This window comes from Emys orbicularis, chromosome 5, assembly GCF_028017835.1.
Source record: "Emys orbicularis isolate rEmyOrb1 chromosome 5, rEmyOrb1.hap1, whole genome shotgun sequence".
NCBI classification, from domain to species: domain Eukaryota; kingdom Metazoa; phylum Chordata; order Testudines; family Emydidae; genus Emys; species Emys orbicularis.
Genome location: NC_088687.1, coordinates 14,267,492 through 14,284,695, shown reverse-complemented (window position 1 = coordinate 14,284,695; position 17,204 = coordinate 14,267,492). Strand labels below are relative to the sequence as shown.

The following is a 17,204-nucleotide window of genomic DNA, read 5'->3' as shown; positions in this document are numbered from 1 at the left end:
TGGGGGCGGTGGGGGGTGTCTGGGGGCAATGTCAGGGTGTGTGGGGGGCAGTGGTAGGTGGTTTTTGGGGGCGGCAGGGATGCTGGGGGCAGTGTTTGAGGGGGGGTGTTTGGGGCAGTGGTGGAGGATGCTGGGGGCAGTGGGGGGTGTCTGGGGGCAATGTCAGGGTGTGTGGGGGCAGTGGTAGGTGGTTTTTGGGGGCGGCAGGGATGCTGGGGGGGTGTTTGGGGCAGTGGTGGAGGATGCTGGGGGCAGTGGGGGGTGTCTGGGGGCAATGTCAGGGTGTGTGGGGGCAGTGGTAGGTGGTTTTTGGGGGCGGCAGGGATGCTGGGGGCAGTGTTTGAGGGGGGGTGTTTGGGGCAGTGGTGGAGGATGCTGGGGGCAGTGGGGGGTGTCTGGGGGCAATGTCAGGGTGTGTGGGGGGGACAGTGTGTGGGGAGGAGGTGGGGTGGCCTGAAGCAGCGGGGATGGAGGAGCCTAAGGGCATTGCCGGGGCAGCCGCCGTGCGGACTGGCTGCGGGGATCCCGGCCCCGCACGGCGGAGGGAGGCCCCGGCTCTCCGCGCCCCGCCCCGCGCTCTCCCCCGCCCCCCTGCGCCGGCCGCTGCCGTTGGGAGCCGAGAGCGGAGCCACTCGCTGGTCCCGCGCCGCCGCCTGCGCCATGAGCTTCTTGTTGTGAGTAGCGCCGGGCTCGTGCTGCCCCCGCCAGCCCCCCCTCCCCGCCGGGCCTTGGGTCGGGGTCCCCCCCGCACCCCGTCTCTGCGTCTTTGCCCTGGAGCTCCCCCCCCCATCTTCCTTCCTTCTTCCCTGTCTCCCATGCAGGCAGCCAGCCAGGGCTTGTGTACAGCGCGGTACCCGGCCCCGGGCTGCTGCCTTGTGCTTAGGAAGCCGCTCAGAGGCTCCCTAGTGGTTCCTCACAGCCACCATGAGCGGGTCCCTCTCGCAGCATAGGCGCTCTGCTCACCCCGTTCGCCCGGCTCTTGGCTCCCCTGTCTCTCTCCCGGCGCCCCAAAGCCGTGCCTGGCTCTCCCTGCCAGGGCTGCTCGCGATTAAAGTAGGCACAGCACGGTCGCCCTTGCCACCAGCACACACGGCTTATTTCTTTGGTTTTGGCTAAGGCCAGCAGCGAGTACAGCCGTTGCTGTAGAGAAATGGACATCTTGGACAATAACCCTGAGAAATCCCCATCCTCCTTTCTATACTGGCCCCGAACCAGCCATACAAGTGTTGGTGTAACATGGTGTTCTATTATTCCTGTTACATGTATCTTAACATCAACCCTAGTGTTTGGGGCAATGGGGAGGAGGTTCTTGTGAGTCCTGGGGTTTTTTTTAAACTTTTTTTTTTAAAGGGTAGATTTCTAAAATTAGGAGTTCATGATTACACAGGACTGGGACCACCAGACAGCCTTGTAAATATCTCTCGGGCATGCAGAGGGCACAGTTTGTTTTCATAGAGGGAAACATGTTGGCATATTTCGTTCCTCCAGCCTGTAAATAAATAAAAAAAAAAAAACGAAAAGGGAGGGGGAGGTTTAAAGGGAAAAAAATACAGGAAATAAATCACTGCACTCCATTAATATAGAGAAGTGAGACTTTCTCAAATGTTACTCTGCAAAGACTATTCTGAATTTGCTCAACTGGTAATATTTGGTACGGAAATAGGCCAGTGTTCGTAAAAAAAAAAAAAATTTGTAGACGGGGAAAAAAAATCTGTAGAGGGAAACACTATGAAGGTACTAAGTTAGACTTTTTCTTTTCAAACTAAATAAAAATATGTGCAGCAAAAACCTTTTACCATGAGGTATTTTTGCTGATGTGTTAATGTAGTCTATTCAGCCTTATAAAACATTATGAATTAAAAGTTAATTAAGGATTCAGATACTCCTTGTGCAGATGACTACCTTTCATCTGCTATAAATATAGCAAGACAAGTAGGTAAGAAGGTGCTGACTGGATGGATAATAATGAGAAGGCAATTGTTTACTGCAAGGATACAAAGATCCTATAGGAATTAGTGACAAATCAGACACATGTAATACTTATGTTCTTGCTATTCAGCTTCATAGACTAGAGTGGAACTGAATGATCCTTGTTTCTCCCCTTGGGAGTGGAAAGAAGGTACTTAAGACAATTAATGTAAACCAGTTCAGTGACCTATTAACTAAACTGAGATGCACTCCAAAGAAGGAGGAGAGGGTGGAATTACACAGCTGAAAAAGATACCATTTAATAGTTAAACTCCATTTAGGCCCCGATTTACAAAACCTACTGGTGCTTAAAATTAAGCACATACATAAGTCTTTGCTGGACCAGTGGCATGGTATCTGAAAGTTGGTGAAGGCTTATATTGATAACTGTTAGATGCCATATGGTTGGCCTAATTCTAAAAAGCATGGGAGGAGATGCTTTCCTCTTGGGAACTGGAGTAGTAGTGACTCTCTCATCATGGAGAGACACTATTCTCTCTCTAATTAAGATTGATACTAGCTTCCTTTTATAAATCTAGTCATTACATTGGTTAAGTTTGCCAACACCAACCCAATTCACTTGAAATTGCAGATGCAGTATCTTAGTCCAGGCTAGAATTGGTAGATACCTATCAGCTGAATGACCAAGCTTGCTAGTCAGAGGTAGATACAAAAGATTATTGGGTGGCCGGGGCACTGTCCTGGTTAGAAGCTTAGCTGTGCCTCTTCTCCACCATCCCAAGTTGCTGGGAATGAGGGAGGGTAACACCAGAATGCTGTCCTTGGATACTGGTGTGTGTCATGGGGGCGTTGATTTCATAATCCATGGCCCCTGGCTAATTGGTGTCAGTAAAATGTGAAGCTCTACCTTCTTTGGCTGCTGAAAGAGAAAGATAAACTTCTGTCTCTTCTCCTTTTCCAGAGCCTTCTGGCTTCTGGAATGGGGTGAAACAGGTCTCTGCTACTCTACCATTTCCTCCTAGTCTCCATTGGTCAGGGTCAACTTCCTGTACGAATAACTTCAGTGCCTGTTTCTGTTGCTGCTCAGCAAAGCTAGGAACAGCAGCAAAGGTACTGGAGCTGTCTGCAGACTCAGGAGGATAGCACTGCATTTGCTTATAATTGAAAGAGTTTCTTTCAAATCTTAAGGTCTAGAAACTTAAATGTTTTTTTAAAGTTTAAATACAGCAGAAATTTATGCCTGTTCTCTTCCCCACCTTTCAGCTTCCTATTGGCAAGTAGATATTTCAAGCATTTTAGATATTTCAAGCATTTTCCTAAAAAAGGTTAATGTTATGTCTCCTCGATTCTTCTCTCTCCCTCCCCCCCCCCCCGGAATTATCTTTTATTATCCTGGTTACACCCATCAAAAACAAAATCTTATATAACACATGAATGTGTTTACATATTCGATATCTCACTCACTTTTTAGGCTACAAAATAAACACACCTTTTTAAACATAGCTTCAGGAGAAGGCTTAATTGCTGCTGCAGGTAACAGTGTTTTTCCCTCCTTCCCCCCTTTCTCCAGTCCAATCATACAGTGCTCTCTTTTTATTTTCCAGCTGGTTACACATTTTTATATTTATCTGGTGCAGTTTTATTATGAAGGTTTTATAAAGATGCTTCTGTTAGGTGTACCATATGGTGATGTACCAATCCTCTATACAAGTGCAGGTTATATCTTCAGTAAATGCTGTAATTCTCCAATTTGCCACTGAAGCACAAGATAAAATCCCACGTTCTCTTTGTCAACTGGGTTTCCAAATAACACAGCAGTGATGCTGGGTGCTGAGCGCCTCCTGTAATGTGAGGAATATTCTCAATTTCCATTTATCAGACCCATGATTATTCCATTATTTTGATAGGGTCAGTGAGTGGTCAGCATGGAGTGAATTTGGCTCACTCTTATCTAGCTATGTAGGAAGAATTCAAGGTGACATTTTCAACTTGAAAATAGCATTTCTTTTAAAATAAAAGTGTACCTACTATTACCAAAAATAATATCTAATGTTATCATTGAGAGAAGTTAATGAATTTAAAAAATGTTTTATTTACTGCTTGTATTTGACAGCAGTGTTGCATGTTGTCACTTTCACTGTTTTCTCTGTATAATCAGTATTTCCAGGGTTGAAAAGATCCTTGTAAACATCTGTAGGGGAGCAAAAAAAGAGAGATAGAATATACTCTTTAACAGGTCGTGCTATCAAAAGCTGGGTAAAAAATAAAAAAGTTTGACAGATTCCTTTCAAAAAGAAATTACAGCAGAGTTTCAGAAATCATAGTCTGCATCTCCAAGGAAGAAATTAAAGATAGTTCTGTAGGCGTACCATCTGGCAACTTGCTACTGCTATCCTGAATTACTAAAACTGCCCTAGCAAAGAAGCTACATCAAAAAATGATTTTTAATAAAAATCCCTGTCATAATTCAGGACTCTAAAGTATTTATTATCTAACAGTTGTGTACCCTTAAGATTATGTAACCCCCCCATCCATCAGGCCAATATACAGTTTCATATTTTTTATTAAAATTAGCAGTCAGAATTGACAAGTGCAGATTTCCGTCGAAAAAGAGCTGTAGGAAACAATTTCTGGGAGTTAAGAGGGATAAGCTTATATTTGTTGGGATGTATGCATTATTTATTGGTAACATTTATGTGAGCAATCTCCCAATAAACATCAGTGTGAATGTGGCCTGTAAACAAAGGGAAAAAATGTGCTGCTGACGATATCGTTTTTTGTTTCTTCGTGATGTATAAATACGACCTGACTTTTTTGTTTTTAAATCTACTAAATTCAGGCTTCCTTTATACATATGGAGGCCAAAAAGGGAATGTGTCTCTACTCTTCTCCCACCTTCCTTCCTTCACTACTTCTTGCAGGTCCACTTCAAAATCAGAACTATAAAAATCATAAACACATTTCATAGCAGATACATTACAGAATACATATACTTTAGACTGATAAGTACTGTCTTTTGTGCCTCCTCTAGCCCACTCAATGGTCTTGAAGAACTGTCTGGCTATTCTCTACTTTTCTCAGCTTTGCCAGAAGTCAAGCCAGTCTATTGTTCTGCTCCCTACAATAATCTCTCTCTCTCTTTCCTCCTCCCGCTCTACTGTCCTGGCTGCTGCAATAGGAGGGTTGGGGGGAGTTTCCACTACTTTATCTGTCCCTAACCTATATTGTTGGGGGATCCTTCCCAGTGATGCTTCTTGTAAGATTCCTAAGGTGCTGCAGAATGAAACTGACCTGATTCTGGTCAGTTTCATTGGTGCTCATTGGGTTCCCAATAACAGTTGTGAAAACCCACCATCTGTTCAGTTTACACTCTGCTACAGTTTGGGAGACCTCAGAGCTACAGTACTGTAAAGGCATTGGAACACACTGTGTGCAGATTCTGAAGGACACCCGTGTTGATGACATTCTGTTTGTGTTTGGAAGGTTTTCTTTGCAACTATAAGGTGCTAGAAACTTCCTTTTTTTAAAAACTGAAACTCATGAGAGTTTAGATTTTGCTGAAGCTAATGAAACTTAGCTGGGAAAGCGTCCTACTCACCATATGCAAGGGAATTTTCCAAGCCCTGGTGGCAGCAGTGCCAGATCTCAAGTAAACCTTACTTACTGTGAAATTAAAGTGTCACGACTCATAGACTTTAAGGTCAGAAAGGACCATTATGATCTTCTAGTCTGACCTCCTGCACAACGCAGGCCACAGAATCTCACCCACGCACTCCTGTAATAAACCCCTGACCTATATCTGAGCTATTGAAGTCCTCAACTTGTGGTTTAAAGACTTCAAGGTGCAGAGAATCCTCCAGCAAGTGACCCGTGCCCCACGCTGCAGAGGAAGGCAAAAAAAACCCCAGGGCCTCTGCCAATCTGCCCTGGAGGAAAATTCCTTCCCGACCCCAAATATGGCGATCAGCTAAACCCTGAGCATGTGGGCAAGACTCACCAGCCAGACACCCAGGAAAGAATTCTCTGTAGTAACTCAGATCCCACCCCATCTAACATCCCATCACAGGCCATTGGGCATATTTACCGCTAATAGTCAAAGATCAATTAATTGCCCAAATTAGGCTATCCCATCATACCATCCCCTCCATAAACTTATCAAGCTTAGTCTTGAAGCCAGATATGTCTTTTGCCTCCACTGCTCCCCTTGGAAGACTATTCCAGAACTTCAGTCCTCGGATGGTTAGAAACCTTTGTCTAATTTCAAGTCTAAACTTCCTGATGGCCAGTTTATATCCATTTGTTCTTGTGTCCACATTGGTACTGAGCTTAAATAATTCCAACTGGTTCCATATGCCACAGCCTCATCCAAAGAGTCCTGATAATAATCCCTCTTGAGGCTATGGTATATGGAACCAGTTTGTGACACTTAATTTCACAGTAAGGATTTTTAGTAATTATAAAGATGATTGGATTATGGGTTTTACCAAAAATCTGTTTAACATTATTTAAACAAAGTATTTTCAAATGCTGTAGCTAAAGTACTCAGCACTTCTGAGTACTTCTGTTAAGCTCCTATTTTCAAAGGGTCAGGGTCCAAGGATTTGCTCCCATGCTGGCAGCTCCGGTCTTTCACTTTGTATCCCTTTGTGATCCCTTCTTTGAAAGCTGTCGGAAACCCTAATGCTCAACACAGTACTAAAACCTAAATGAAAACCCCCATTTTCCTAGTTGCCCCATATTTAATATAATTTATTTTACAATTATCAGACTGTCTTGACAATGTCTCTTAAAATGCTTGTTGCTTTATTTTCCCTTTTATAATCCCTTGGGAACTCAGAAAAGTTCTAGAAAACTTTTCTTCAGTATTACACATACACTGCCTTATCATAGGGTTGCTCCCAAGCCCTGGGCTACTGGGACAGACTTTCTCCTTCATCAGTGCCACTACCCCACCCCATTCATTGAACCAAAATAAAAACTGAAATACCTCCTGATGCGGGGAACCCCATATGCTCTTACAAAGAACTGTAGGGTCTTTTTTTTCCCCCAAATAGATTTGTGTCTACCATGCTTGAGCTCTTGCTCCTTCTCCCTCAGATTATTATTGGTGAGCTATGGAGCCAAAGCTGTGTGGTATGCTCATTTGAGCTCCCAGGTCCCAGCTACAAGATGAAATAGTACTACCCTGGGAGTGGTAGAATTATGGGGATGACTTTAAAGCTCCATGATATTAGTGATGTTGCAATGAATTTTAAAGTCCAGAGATCACAACTGAAAGACTTCTGCACATATAATTTAATCTTCTGAGATACGTAAATGAAGGACTGAATGGATGCTGCTGTTGGGCTTTGTTATTTATTTATGCCAGTGGGTAAAGAAGCATTAGTTTATAAAACAAACAAACAAAAAGACATTGACAAAGAAATGAATAGTTCATTGTGGAGATTTCTTACATCTTCACCACCACAATTTTAACTACTGCATCTTAATTACTTCCTAAGTGTGTGCTTTTATGCCAAAATTGTTTCATACTTCTAATTTCCCCTTGATGTTTATTTTTCTGAGCCTATACTACTAGCTATTATAGTTGTAAAATGAAAATAAGAACAGAACCCTGACCACTTTCAAAGGCAAGATTTCTGTGTGCAACATTGGTTATTTTGATCCTTTAATAATATTTCTTTTGAAAGTACATCCTAAGCGTTTTTGATAAGACTGTACTGAGTCCTTGAACTGAGAACTGTACCATTCTACAGGAGATTGTGGTAACAAGACACCAGAGGTACATTTTTTTTGTCCCCTATTTGCAAAGGGATGAAGATGGGTATTGGAAGTGATTGTATATTAACTGTTGTTGCAAATGTTACTTTTTTAAAACTTCATAAACATGGTGATATTCTGGTACATTGACACAAATCGGATATGTTCATGAAACTGCTTGCCTATATTAGCAAATCTTGACAATTCCGTTACGTGTTTAGACCTCTACTTATCCTCCCTTGGCACTAGACTATTGTTGTTTCCATTAGTACTTAACTTGCAGCCTCAGTGCTCAACTTTACTCTAAAGAAAATAAGTAAATGAAACTTAACTAGGAAAATAAAACCTCTCTTGATTTTATTTTAAAAAGGAAAAACTAGAAGGCTATTTTTAATTAATTTAGTCTATCTTAGCTCTGCAGTAGTATACAATAGGAAATACTGTGGTACTGGAGATATTAAGAGGACATTTTACCGGCAAATAAAATAAACTGCAACATATGCCTTGGCATGTCTTATTGCTTAATTAACCAAAACATTCCTACTAAATCTGGGGAACAGTGAGCTTGCTGAAAAAAATGAGATGTAACTGTATGAGAAACTTTACTGTCAGAGGATTAGAGCAAGGAAGGTCATCAGTCATCAGTTGTTGCAGAATCCCTTTCTGGCAATGAGTGAATATTCCTTTGTCACATCCTACAGACCATCTTTTATTTTCTTCCCATTACATTTAAATTGAGTGGGATTGCATGAATCCAATGTTTAGCTTTGCCTTCTCATGGTTTTTTTTACATAGCCATCTAGAAACATCTTGTAGAATCATCGTTTGGCTTGACATTGCCTGCTCTGTACCTGGTTTTGCTTTTGTGGCAATAACACGTAACTGGCAAGAGTTGCTCTAGATCAATGGTTCTTAACCTGGGGTGCACGCACCCCCTGGGGGTGTGAGATGCCCTTTCTGAGGGTGGGAGACATGCCAGAATTTTTTAGAAGGTAAATCATAGAAAACACAAATTAAGCACAGGCACGTAAGAACAACTACTTTGTTTCATCAAACCTATGTATTTATTAACATTATACATTTTTTAAAGATAACTGTAATATACAAACAAATTGTATCATTCTATAGTTATGATATATCTAGGTTTAAAGAACTGACCTACTTAAACAATTTTTGATAAGGGGTGTGAGAACATATTTTGAGAACCAAAGGGGTGCAGGCTGCAGTAAAGGTTAAGAACCACTGCTCTAGATCATCTGTTTCATGACACTGCTAGCATCATTGAAGGAGAACTACTGGAATGCATTTCATGCTGAGTATTATCCTCTGCTCTGGGGAACAGCAGAGACTGAGCTATCAAAAGGTAGCTGAAAAAAATCTAAAAACTCCTTTGAAAGTGTGGATGAGAGTTCTTTTGTTCCTTCTTACTTTTCTCACTGACTCCAGTGGAAGCTGTTCCTGAGTAAACCCTTTGTATGACTCATCTTTTCACGAAGAAATACATTGAAGGTTAAAAATGAGATTACTCCTATAGAGATATACTCTGAAGTATTATAGTAACATGCAGTGGTTCTGACTGAATTTTCTCAAACTGTGTGTGTCCAGCCATTTTGAGTATGGACCAGTTTAAATATAACTGATTACAAGATGGATCTTCTATTCATTTCACTTCTCTACAGGAGGTGCTTTTCATATGACCTGCTTTTTCATTAATAGATTCCAATGCCAAAAGGGAACATTGTGATCATTTAGTCTGACCTCCTGTATAAACAGACCATGGAACTTCCCCCAAAATAATTCCTAGAGCACATCTTCTAGAAAAACATTCAATCTTGATTTAAAAATTGTCAGTGATGGAGAATCCACCATGACCCTTGATAAATTGTTCCAATGATTAATTACTGTCAGTTAAAAATTTATCCCTTATTTCCGATCTGAATTTGTCTAGCTTCAGCTTCCAGTAATTGGCTCATGTTATACCCTTCTCTGCTAGATTGACGAGCCCATTTTTCAGCATAACCGTCTTACTGCATTCACTTTCCCAAGGCTGGCCCAGCAGCACTCCCACGTTGACACATCAGGTGCATCCAGAACACATTAAGGTCTATACAGGGACTCTGGAAGTGGGAACAGAAGTGTGGTAGAAGGGAAGAAGAGCTAGAGGGTGAGGATCTAGAGACACCTGGTGGATGCTTCAAGCCCCACTTCAGAGAAAATTCACCTTACTTCTCTCCTCTCCACCCCCTTTAGATTTTTTTTCTGAACTCCCCACTCTGTCTACAAAGTAGCACTGCAGTCTTCTAGTACCACAGAGCTGCTGTTAGTTTTGCTGGAGGGGCAGGAGTAGCTCCTGTTGCTAAGGTGTTCAGAACATCATCCTGATACTAGTGCATCATTCTGTTCTTGTGAATATGATCATTAACTTACTGATTAGAATTCTCCTAAATTGTTAGCAGTCTCACAGTTCCACTCTCACATATTACATCATTTCTACCAGAAATTATATTTTAAATGACTGGAAGCATTGCTTCCAGTAGTGGGTTGAGTCTCCAATTCTATAGCTCTCAACTTTGTTACACATTTCTGTAGTGCTCTGTTAAATTGGTGGCTTTTCTTTCCATCTAAATGTGTGAATTGACTCAGCAGTTCCTCATTTTTTCATTGTACAAAATCATTGTCTCAAATGCATAAAGACAAAACCCCCATTCTTTTGTAATTAATGAATGTAAAAGTATTTTTTTCCCCTGAGACTGTGTGTCTAAATGTTTATAAGCAGTGAATTTTTTGTGATTCAGAAGTGAATGGCTTCCATTCTCTTCTCCCATTCCCTCTCCACTTGCCTGCAGGAAAAAATATGGACATTAAGAGCCTTTTGGTCTATTAAGCCTTGACCTTAAATACATTGACTTATATCACTTCAATATAACTTCAAATATCTAGAAGGTTGTAGGCATTCTTCCCTTCCTCCACAAAAAAAATCTCGTTTCCTCTTGAAGTATTTCTGATTCCAAATTTCCATCTGTCTTTTGTTTGAAGACATTTCTGCCTCACTTGTTTACCCTCTGTTTAGTCTCTCTCTCCCCCTTTACTACAGTCCACAGCTGCCATTTAGCATCAGTCCATTTATATACTTACTGTGATCCTACCCGTCTTGGTTCTCTTTACTCTAAGCAGTATAGCTTCGTCCCCTCTCTCTGAGTTATTTTGGTTGCCCTTCATCGCACCTTTTTGAATATGGCAATATCCCTACAGGGATCATTATGTGTGTCCTGGGGATACAGTCCTATTAAATCTAGGAATTTGCCACTTTCAATGGCAAAGTTGACTAAATTACAGATACACTTTCAAAATCCCTGAACTTCTTGTCCTTATTACAAGTCTAATTGTTCTGTTTACGACAGGGAGAGACAATGATTCTTAAATAGTCAGGTAACTAGCTGCAGTAGAGACATGCTCTTGCTAAAAGTTAAGCGGGATTCCTTTTGAAGGAAGAGGATTTGGGCCCAAAGCACATTCTGGTGGGCTCCCTTTGTTAAATTTAATACAAATAACCCACATTTGGTCTGACTACTTCTGATTATAGTTAGACTTCTACCAACTTGCACTCTTCAGCTCTTGTTTTACTTCAAAGCCTCATTTATAGTCTTCCATTGTCAAATGCAGTGGTAATACTTTTAGGGTTTCAGAACTTTCCATTCAAGACCAATAAATGAAATTGGTAGTTAGTACGCTTGTATCCTTTCTCAGCACATTTTATGGCTACACAAAGATCTTATTTAAACTTAAAAAACATAAACTTTCAAATTCATCTGATTCCAAACATGAATTTAAAGTAACTTCTGGTGCACTTCCTGTCCTTGATTCTGCTGGCTTATATTTTATGGTTTTACAATCATTTTCCTATATTTTTTTTTAAATGTTATTCTTTCCTCTGTTGCATTGTGTGTGTCAAGCAGGGGAATCTGAATAAGTAAACAGGAAAAACAGGAAACTGACCGTGTACAAAAAGTGCTGTCAAAAGCACAAAGTAAAACAGAAAAAAGAGAAATAGATATATTTTTCTTAGTCTCTTCTGTTGTCTTGTGAGTTGTAATGATAGTAGGTAACACTTGTTCAGGCATCTGTATTTTCGTTTTAACTATATGATACTTCTTTGCAGGAGTCAAGCAATTTTAGCTGACATTAGTTATATCATGATATGAAATCTGGTACATGTTGCATTAAATATTGAGGATTATGTAATGAAGCTTTGGTGGTGGTGTAGTATATTATAGTATAGATTTTGTAGAATCTCTGATAGGTGATTCATAATCACCTCCTATCCCTTAAGTCTTTCTGTTGTGCTTTGATTTCGGGCTACTCTACCCTAGAAGCGCTATACCCGTGCAGCTGCACTGCTGTAGCGCGTCTGGTGAAGACACTTTATGCCGACGGGAGAGCTCTCTCCCGTTGGCATAATAAAACCACCTCCATGAGAGTTGGTAGCTATGTCGGCAGGAGAAGCTCTCCCGCAAACATAGTGCTGTCTACACCGGTGCTTAGGTGCAACTTGCATCGCTCAGGAGGGTGTCTTATTCACGCCCCCTGAGTGACATAAGCTATACTGTCATAAGTGGTAGTGTGTACAAGCCCTTAATCTCTTGCCTCTGATTATTTTAGTCTTTATTTTATTTCCTTAAGTGAACACTATGTACCATTAATCAACTCAGAAGTGTAATCTAAGGCCTGGTCTACACCTAATAATTAGCTTGACCTAGCTACATTTCTCAGGGCTGTGAAAAATGTCATGCCCTATGCAATGTAGTTAGGTCAACCTAACCCTAACCCTCTATTGTAGACACAGCTAGGTTGACAGAAGAATTTGTCCATTGACCTACCTACCATCTTTCGGAGAGATGGATTTACTACATTGACAGAAAAAAACTTTCCAGCAATGTAGGATGTATCTACACTACAGAGCTACAGAGGCATAGCTGTGCTGCTGTAGCGTAGACATACCTAAGTGTGTACCTTCAGGTTTCTACATGATGTTTGCACTACTTTTTCTGGTTTTCCATGTTTGTATCATCAGCCAGTTTTATTTACCGTATAGAAAGAGGTAGAATTACAAACATGTATTTAATAGTGTGACCCTTTGTGAAATGCATCTCTTTTTTGCAAATCTCTTAACTGTTTCTTATTGATATCTTAAAAATAAATAAATAAATAAAGCTTTGAACCCTATTTCTAAACTATCTAGATAGCATGGTAACAAAAGAAACTCTGCCTCTGCAGGTCAACCGTTTGTGTGTCCGGTTGGATTTGCCTTAGCTATTCACAGAGTGTTTTTCAAAAAAGTGCTGATCAGTTACAGTTGTTTTTGTGCACTAACAATATCAAATCGGTTCCTTAAATTCAGTTTTGTTTGCTGTTTCTAATTTGCTCTTTAATTCATTAACTTCAAGAATTTGTGTACAGTTTGAGTTCTGAAAATCCATGCTTCCTGCCCTCCATTATGTTGTGTCTAAATAGATTTGAAGGATGTTAATATCACAAAGAAATTATTTAGGCTGCAAAGGAATATAACTAGAAATAATGAAGTGACATTAAGAATAGTTTGGCTTGAAATTTCTTATCGATGAGATCTGTATAATTATAGAATAGTATCTCAATGGAAGAGGTAGAAGCCTGTTGTATGAAACATTTTCACCTTGACTGGATAACGAATGGGGGGCGGGGGAAGTATTGTAGTGAACACTCCAGCACTGAGAAGTCAAAAATGGGAAAGTCTTGTTAATCATCTAGCCTAGACCTATATGAGTCTGTAAATGACATACAAACATTATTCCTTTTTTAATGTTTCTCATATCTATTGTATAGTTGCAGTCAGACTTGGTATCAAAAGTGGGCTTGTTGTGTTGTTGTTTTTTTAAATTTCTTTTGGAATCTACATAACTTTATCATCAGTAATGGTGATTTATAATCTTCATGTCTGATCTCTTGTGGACACTGGGCATGTGTGTTGTCCTGTCTGTCTTATTTGTACCCATTTGTCCTTCATCCCATGGCCCCACCACATTACTGCCTTCTTTGAAACACTCCACTGTCTCACTCTTGCCATTGCATTAAGTGCAGGTTCCTCATCCTCTCAGATCCCTACATGTCTGTGCACATGCTTGTATCTCTCCATCTTCCTGATTGCCTGTCCCTTGTCACTTCACCCATGCTACTCTTGTATGGAATGCCTTTCCAAACGTTTGCCAAGTGTCCTCCCTCTCTACACTTGAATCTCTTCAGAACTAACTTCTTCTGCAAGAATTTTCTGTGTCAAGACTTCTGAAAGCATACTGACATTATAATCCCACAAGCAGTCTAGACCTTCTTTCTACACTTTTTCTGTTCTGCGTGTTTAACCTGTATGTGACAAATCTAACAGAACTGCTGTCTAATATTTAGACTGTATAATCTGCAGAGCAGAGACTGTGTTTTCTTCCATGTTCTGTACAGTACTGAGCATGTTGTTGGCATTTGTTAACATTATAAAAATACTGTTCTGTTGCAGGGCTCTATTTTTACTGACAACTAATCTTGGTCTGCCATTGCATAAATTGCATGGTGCATGGCCTTAGTTTTCATTCTTGTTGCAGGATGCACTTGGAATCTTTCTCAGTGGCATATGGACCTTTTCTGATGGTCTGATATTTACAACTATCTTGTGCTCCGCTTCTGTAAAGGGGAATGTACTTTACATTCAAGTACAGTAGAAATATTAAAGTATTCCAATTTCTTTTTTAAGGCCAGATTTTATGTTTAGGGAAAGATGGGCTTCACAGAAATCTGAATGATTTATTGCTTAACCTTGCTTGGCTGATTTGTTTAGCATATTCAGACATTACTGAGTGATTCCCAGAGTCCTCTGCCATGTTTGCGTACCCAGATGCTTGTGGTGGAAAAACTTGACTGCGTTTAAACTTTTAATTTTTGGAACCTTTTCAGTGAAAGGAGGGAGGAACCTTGTTCTGAATATTTTAATACCTACAGGTTGTCAAGGAAGCAAAGATCGTCCAACTCTTTCCCTCTAAGTAATTTTGAAAATAAAACTGGGTGAAAATTTAACTCTTGTTTTGAATTTGCCCTATGACTTTTTTAAAAGCAAGTTAATGCTAGTGAAAAGAAATAAGGACCTATGCAAACATAGTAAGTGGAAAAAGTAATACTAGGGAGAAAGTAGTCCTGTTAATTATAAGTAAAATTAAATTAGTGACTCAGATAGTTGAGATGTTGAACCCCTTCTTTACATCTGTTGTAGAAAAATATCAAAGTTTGAACAGTAGACTAGGAAGGCCAACTCTGTTCATATATTTAAAAATAAAAAAGTTACTATCAATTTTAGAATAGGTAAATGAATACTTGAAAAAATGAGCCTACACAAGTGGTCCAACGTATCTTATACATCCTAGGATATTAAGGAAATTGTCCAACAAATTTATTGGACTACTGACAATTCTATTTGAAAAATCATGGAAATCTTCAAGAAAGCAAAGTATTGATTTTTAAAAATTGTTTTCAAATAAGCAAAAACTGATCCTGGCAGTTTAACTTCTTGCAAGTCTAATTTCACTTGGTATTTTTCCTCATTTTACTACAGATAGAAAAGTCACTGGACATCTAGAGAGTAGTGAAATCATGAACAACAGGAAACATGGAGTTTGTAATTAAGAAATTATGCCAGACAAACTTGATTTGCTTTTTATAATAGACTTAGTGGAAGGGAATGCAATAGATATATTTAGACTCTAGAAGGAATTTGGAACTGTCTCACAGATTTAATTGAAAAATTAATTTAAACTATCTTTGAAAAAGTTATTCCAGGTCATTTTTAAAACTGTCTGAAAGTCCATAAAGAAAAAGTAATGACAAACAACAATTCATTGAGTTGGGGCAAGAGGTGTCTAGTGAGCTAGTGAAGGTCAGAGGTAGGAGTGGTCTTACTTAACACTTTCAAGTGTTCCCCCTCTTCCAGAGCGTACATGAATTTCATCAACATGCTTGTAGATTGGGAGGAATTGCACACATCAATAAGTATAGAGAAGTAATAAAAAGGGACTTAGAAGTAAGTGTGCTAGATAAAATTGAATTAGAAAGATGTGTAGTAAAATTTCCTGAATAGCTTCTTGTGAGGGACTTTGTCAAAGACTTCTTGAAAGGCCAAGTAAACTGTTAATTGGTTCTCCCATATTTGCTATTTCTGCACCTGTAATAATGCATTCAGTGGTGGACACTGTTACCAGAAAGTTATTGTCAAACTGAAGGGAATTCAGAGAAGAGGCTGGAAATATTGACTTATGAGGAAAGTATAAAAGAGCAAAATACCTATAGCCTGGAAAACAACTACAGGGATGTAGGAAATATTGCATCCTTTATATGTGTGTAGACTTAAACATCAAAGATGCTTAGAGACTCCGTGTGATATATAAGGGTATTACTAAGAGTAAGAGCCTACAGCTAAGAGAGAAACTTCCTGACAGTGAGATTTATTTAGCTGTGGAATAACACAACTAGGGAAACTGTGGAAGCCTTATCACTTGGAACTTCTCAGTTTGGCTCAGACTGGCCAAAACCCTAGGAAATGTACTGTAAGGAACAACCCTGTACTAGCAGGGAGATGGACTAGGTGACAGGTTTCTTCTGTTTCTAACTACTCTGAATCTATAAGGTATTATTCACTTTCTAGTGTGAAGTAATAGAGGTACTGTAAGAAATTTGTTTCCTGTAACCAGTGAAAAGTATTTCCCCCCCCCTTGCTCTGGATGCTTTTTAGAGATTAAACTTGTACTTCTGCAACCAGTTGTTTGATTCCACCTAGAGCACTTGCTGCTCAACACAGAGCAACAAACACTGAACATTTGAACTGTTGTCTTATTTTTCTCTTCTTCCCTTCCTTCAGAATACAGGGAAATACAGTAAGTTTGTTTTATTTGTATGTGACATTTTGAATTGTAGATCAGTTTGTTTTGGGTGGGAAGGGCAGCATAAACCCTACCTTCTGTACCTGCAAGAGCCAACGTCTGTGGGAAGCTTGAATTGCTTTGGCTGCTAGAGCAGTTTCAGGGGCCCCTTGCCCTCTTCCTGACATGGCACCCAGCCAACTCTTTGACTTCTTGGTCCATTGTAGTTCTTCAGTGTGTGTTGTGCCAAAAGGAAACTTCATCTCCATGTTGTGATTGATTTATCTCCTGTCTCTCTTTTTAATCTGTGACGACAGGAGCACCAGGAAGCGATTGACTAAGTGCTCTGCTGCTACAATATTTGCTGTGTAGAGACCTGCACTGTTTAAAGGCTTTACTCACTACTGACTGCTGCTGTTGAAGGCCGCTTGTGGCCCACAGGCTGCCCCTTGGCTGTTAGGCTTTGTATAGTTTGTGTTAATTAATGAACAGGCTATTGCTGGTTTCCTTTTAAAGCTGTAGCATAGTCTGTTGCTATCAAGTAATAAATGAAAGTCTATGAAATTGAATAGCCACTTGTTTCATCTT

The 17,204-nt window shown here is 40.1% G+C and overlaps 1 protein-coding gene across 1 annotated transcript in view; it reads left to right on the top strand.

The window, feature by feature from the left end:
- The first annotated feature begins 617 nt into the window (after window positions 1–617).
- MOB1B (MOB kinase activator 1B) overlaps window positions 618–17,204 on the top strand; it is a 75,257-nt gene continuing 58,670 nt past the window's right edge. The window contains exon 1 of the mRNA XM_065404993.1: window positions 618–674. Coding sequence (XP_065261065.1) covers window positions 661–674 — 14 coding nt within the window. The 5' untranslated portion in view covers window positions 618–660. The remainder of the gene's footprint in view (window positions 675–17,204) is intronic.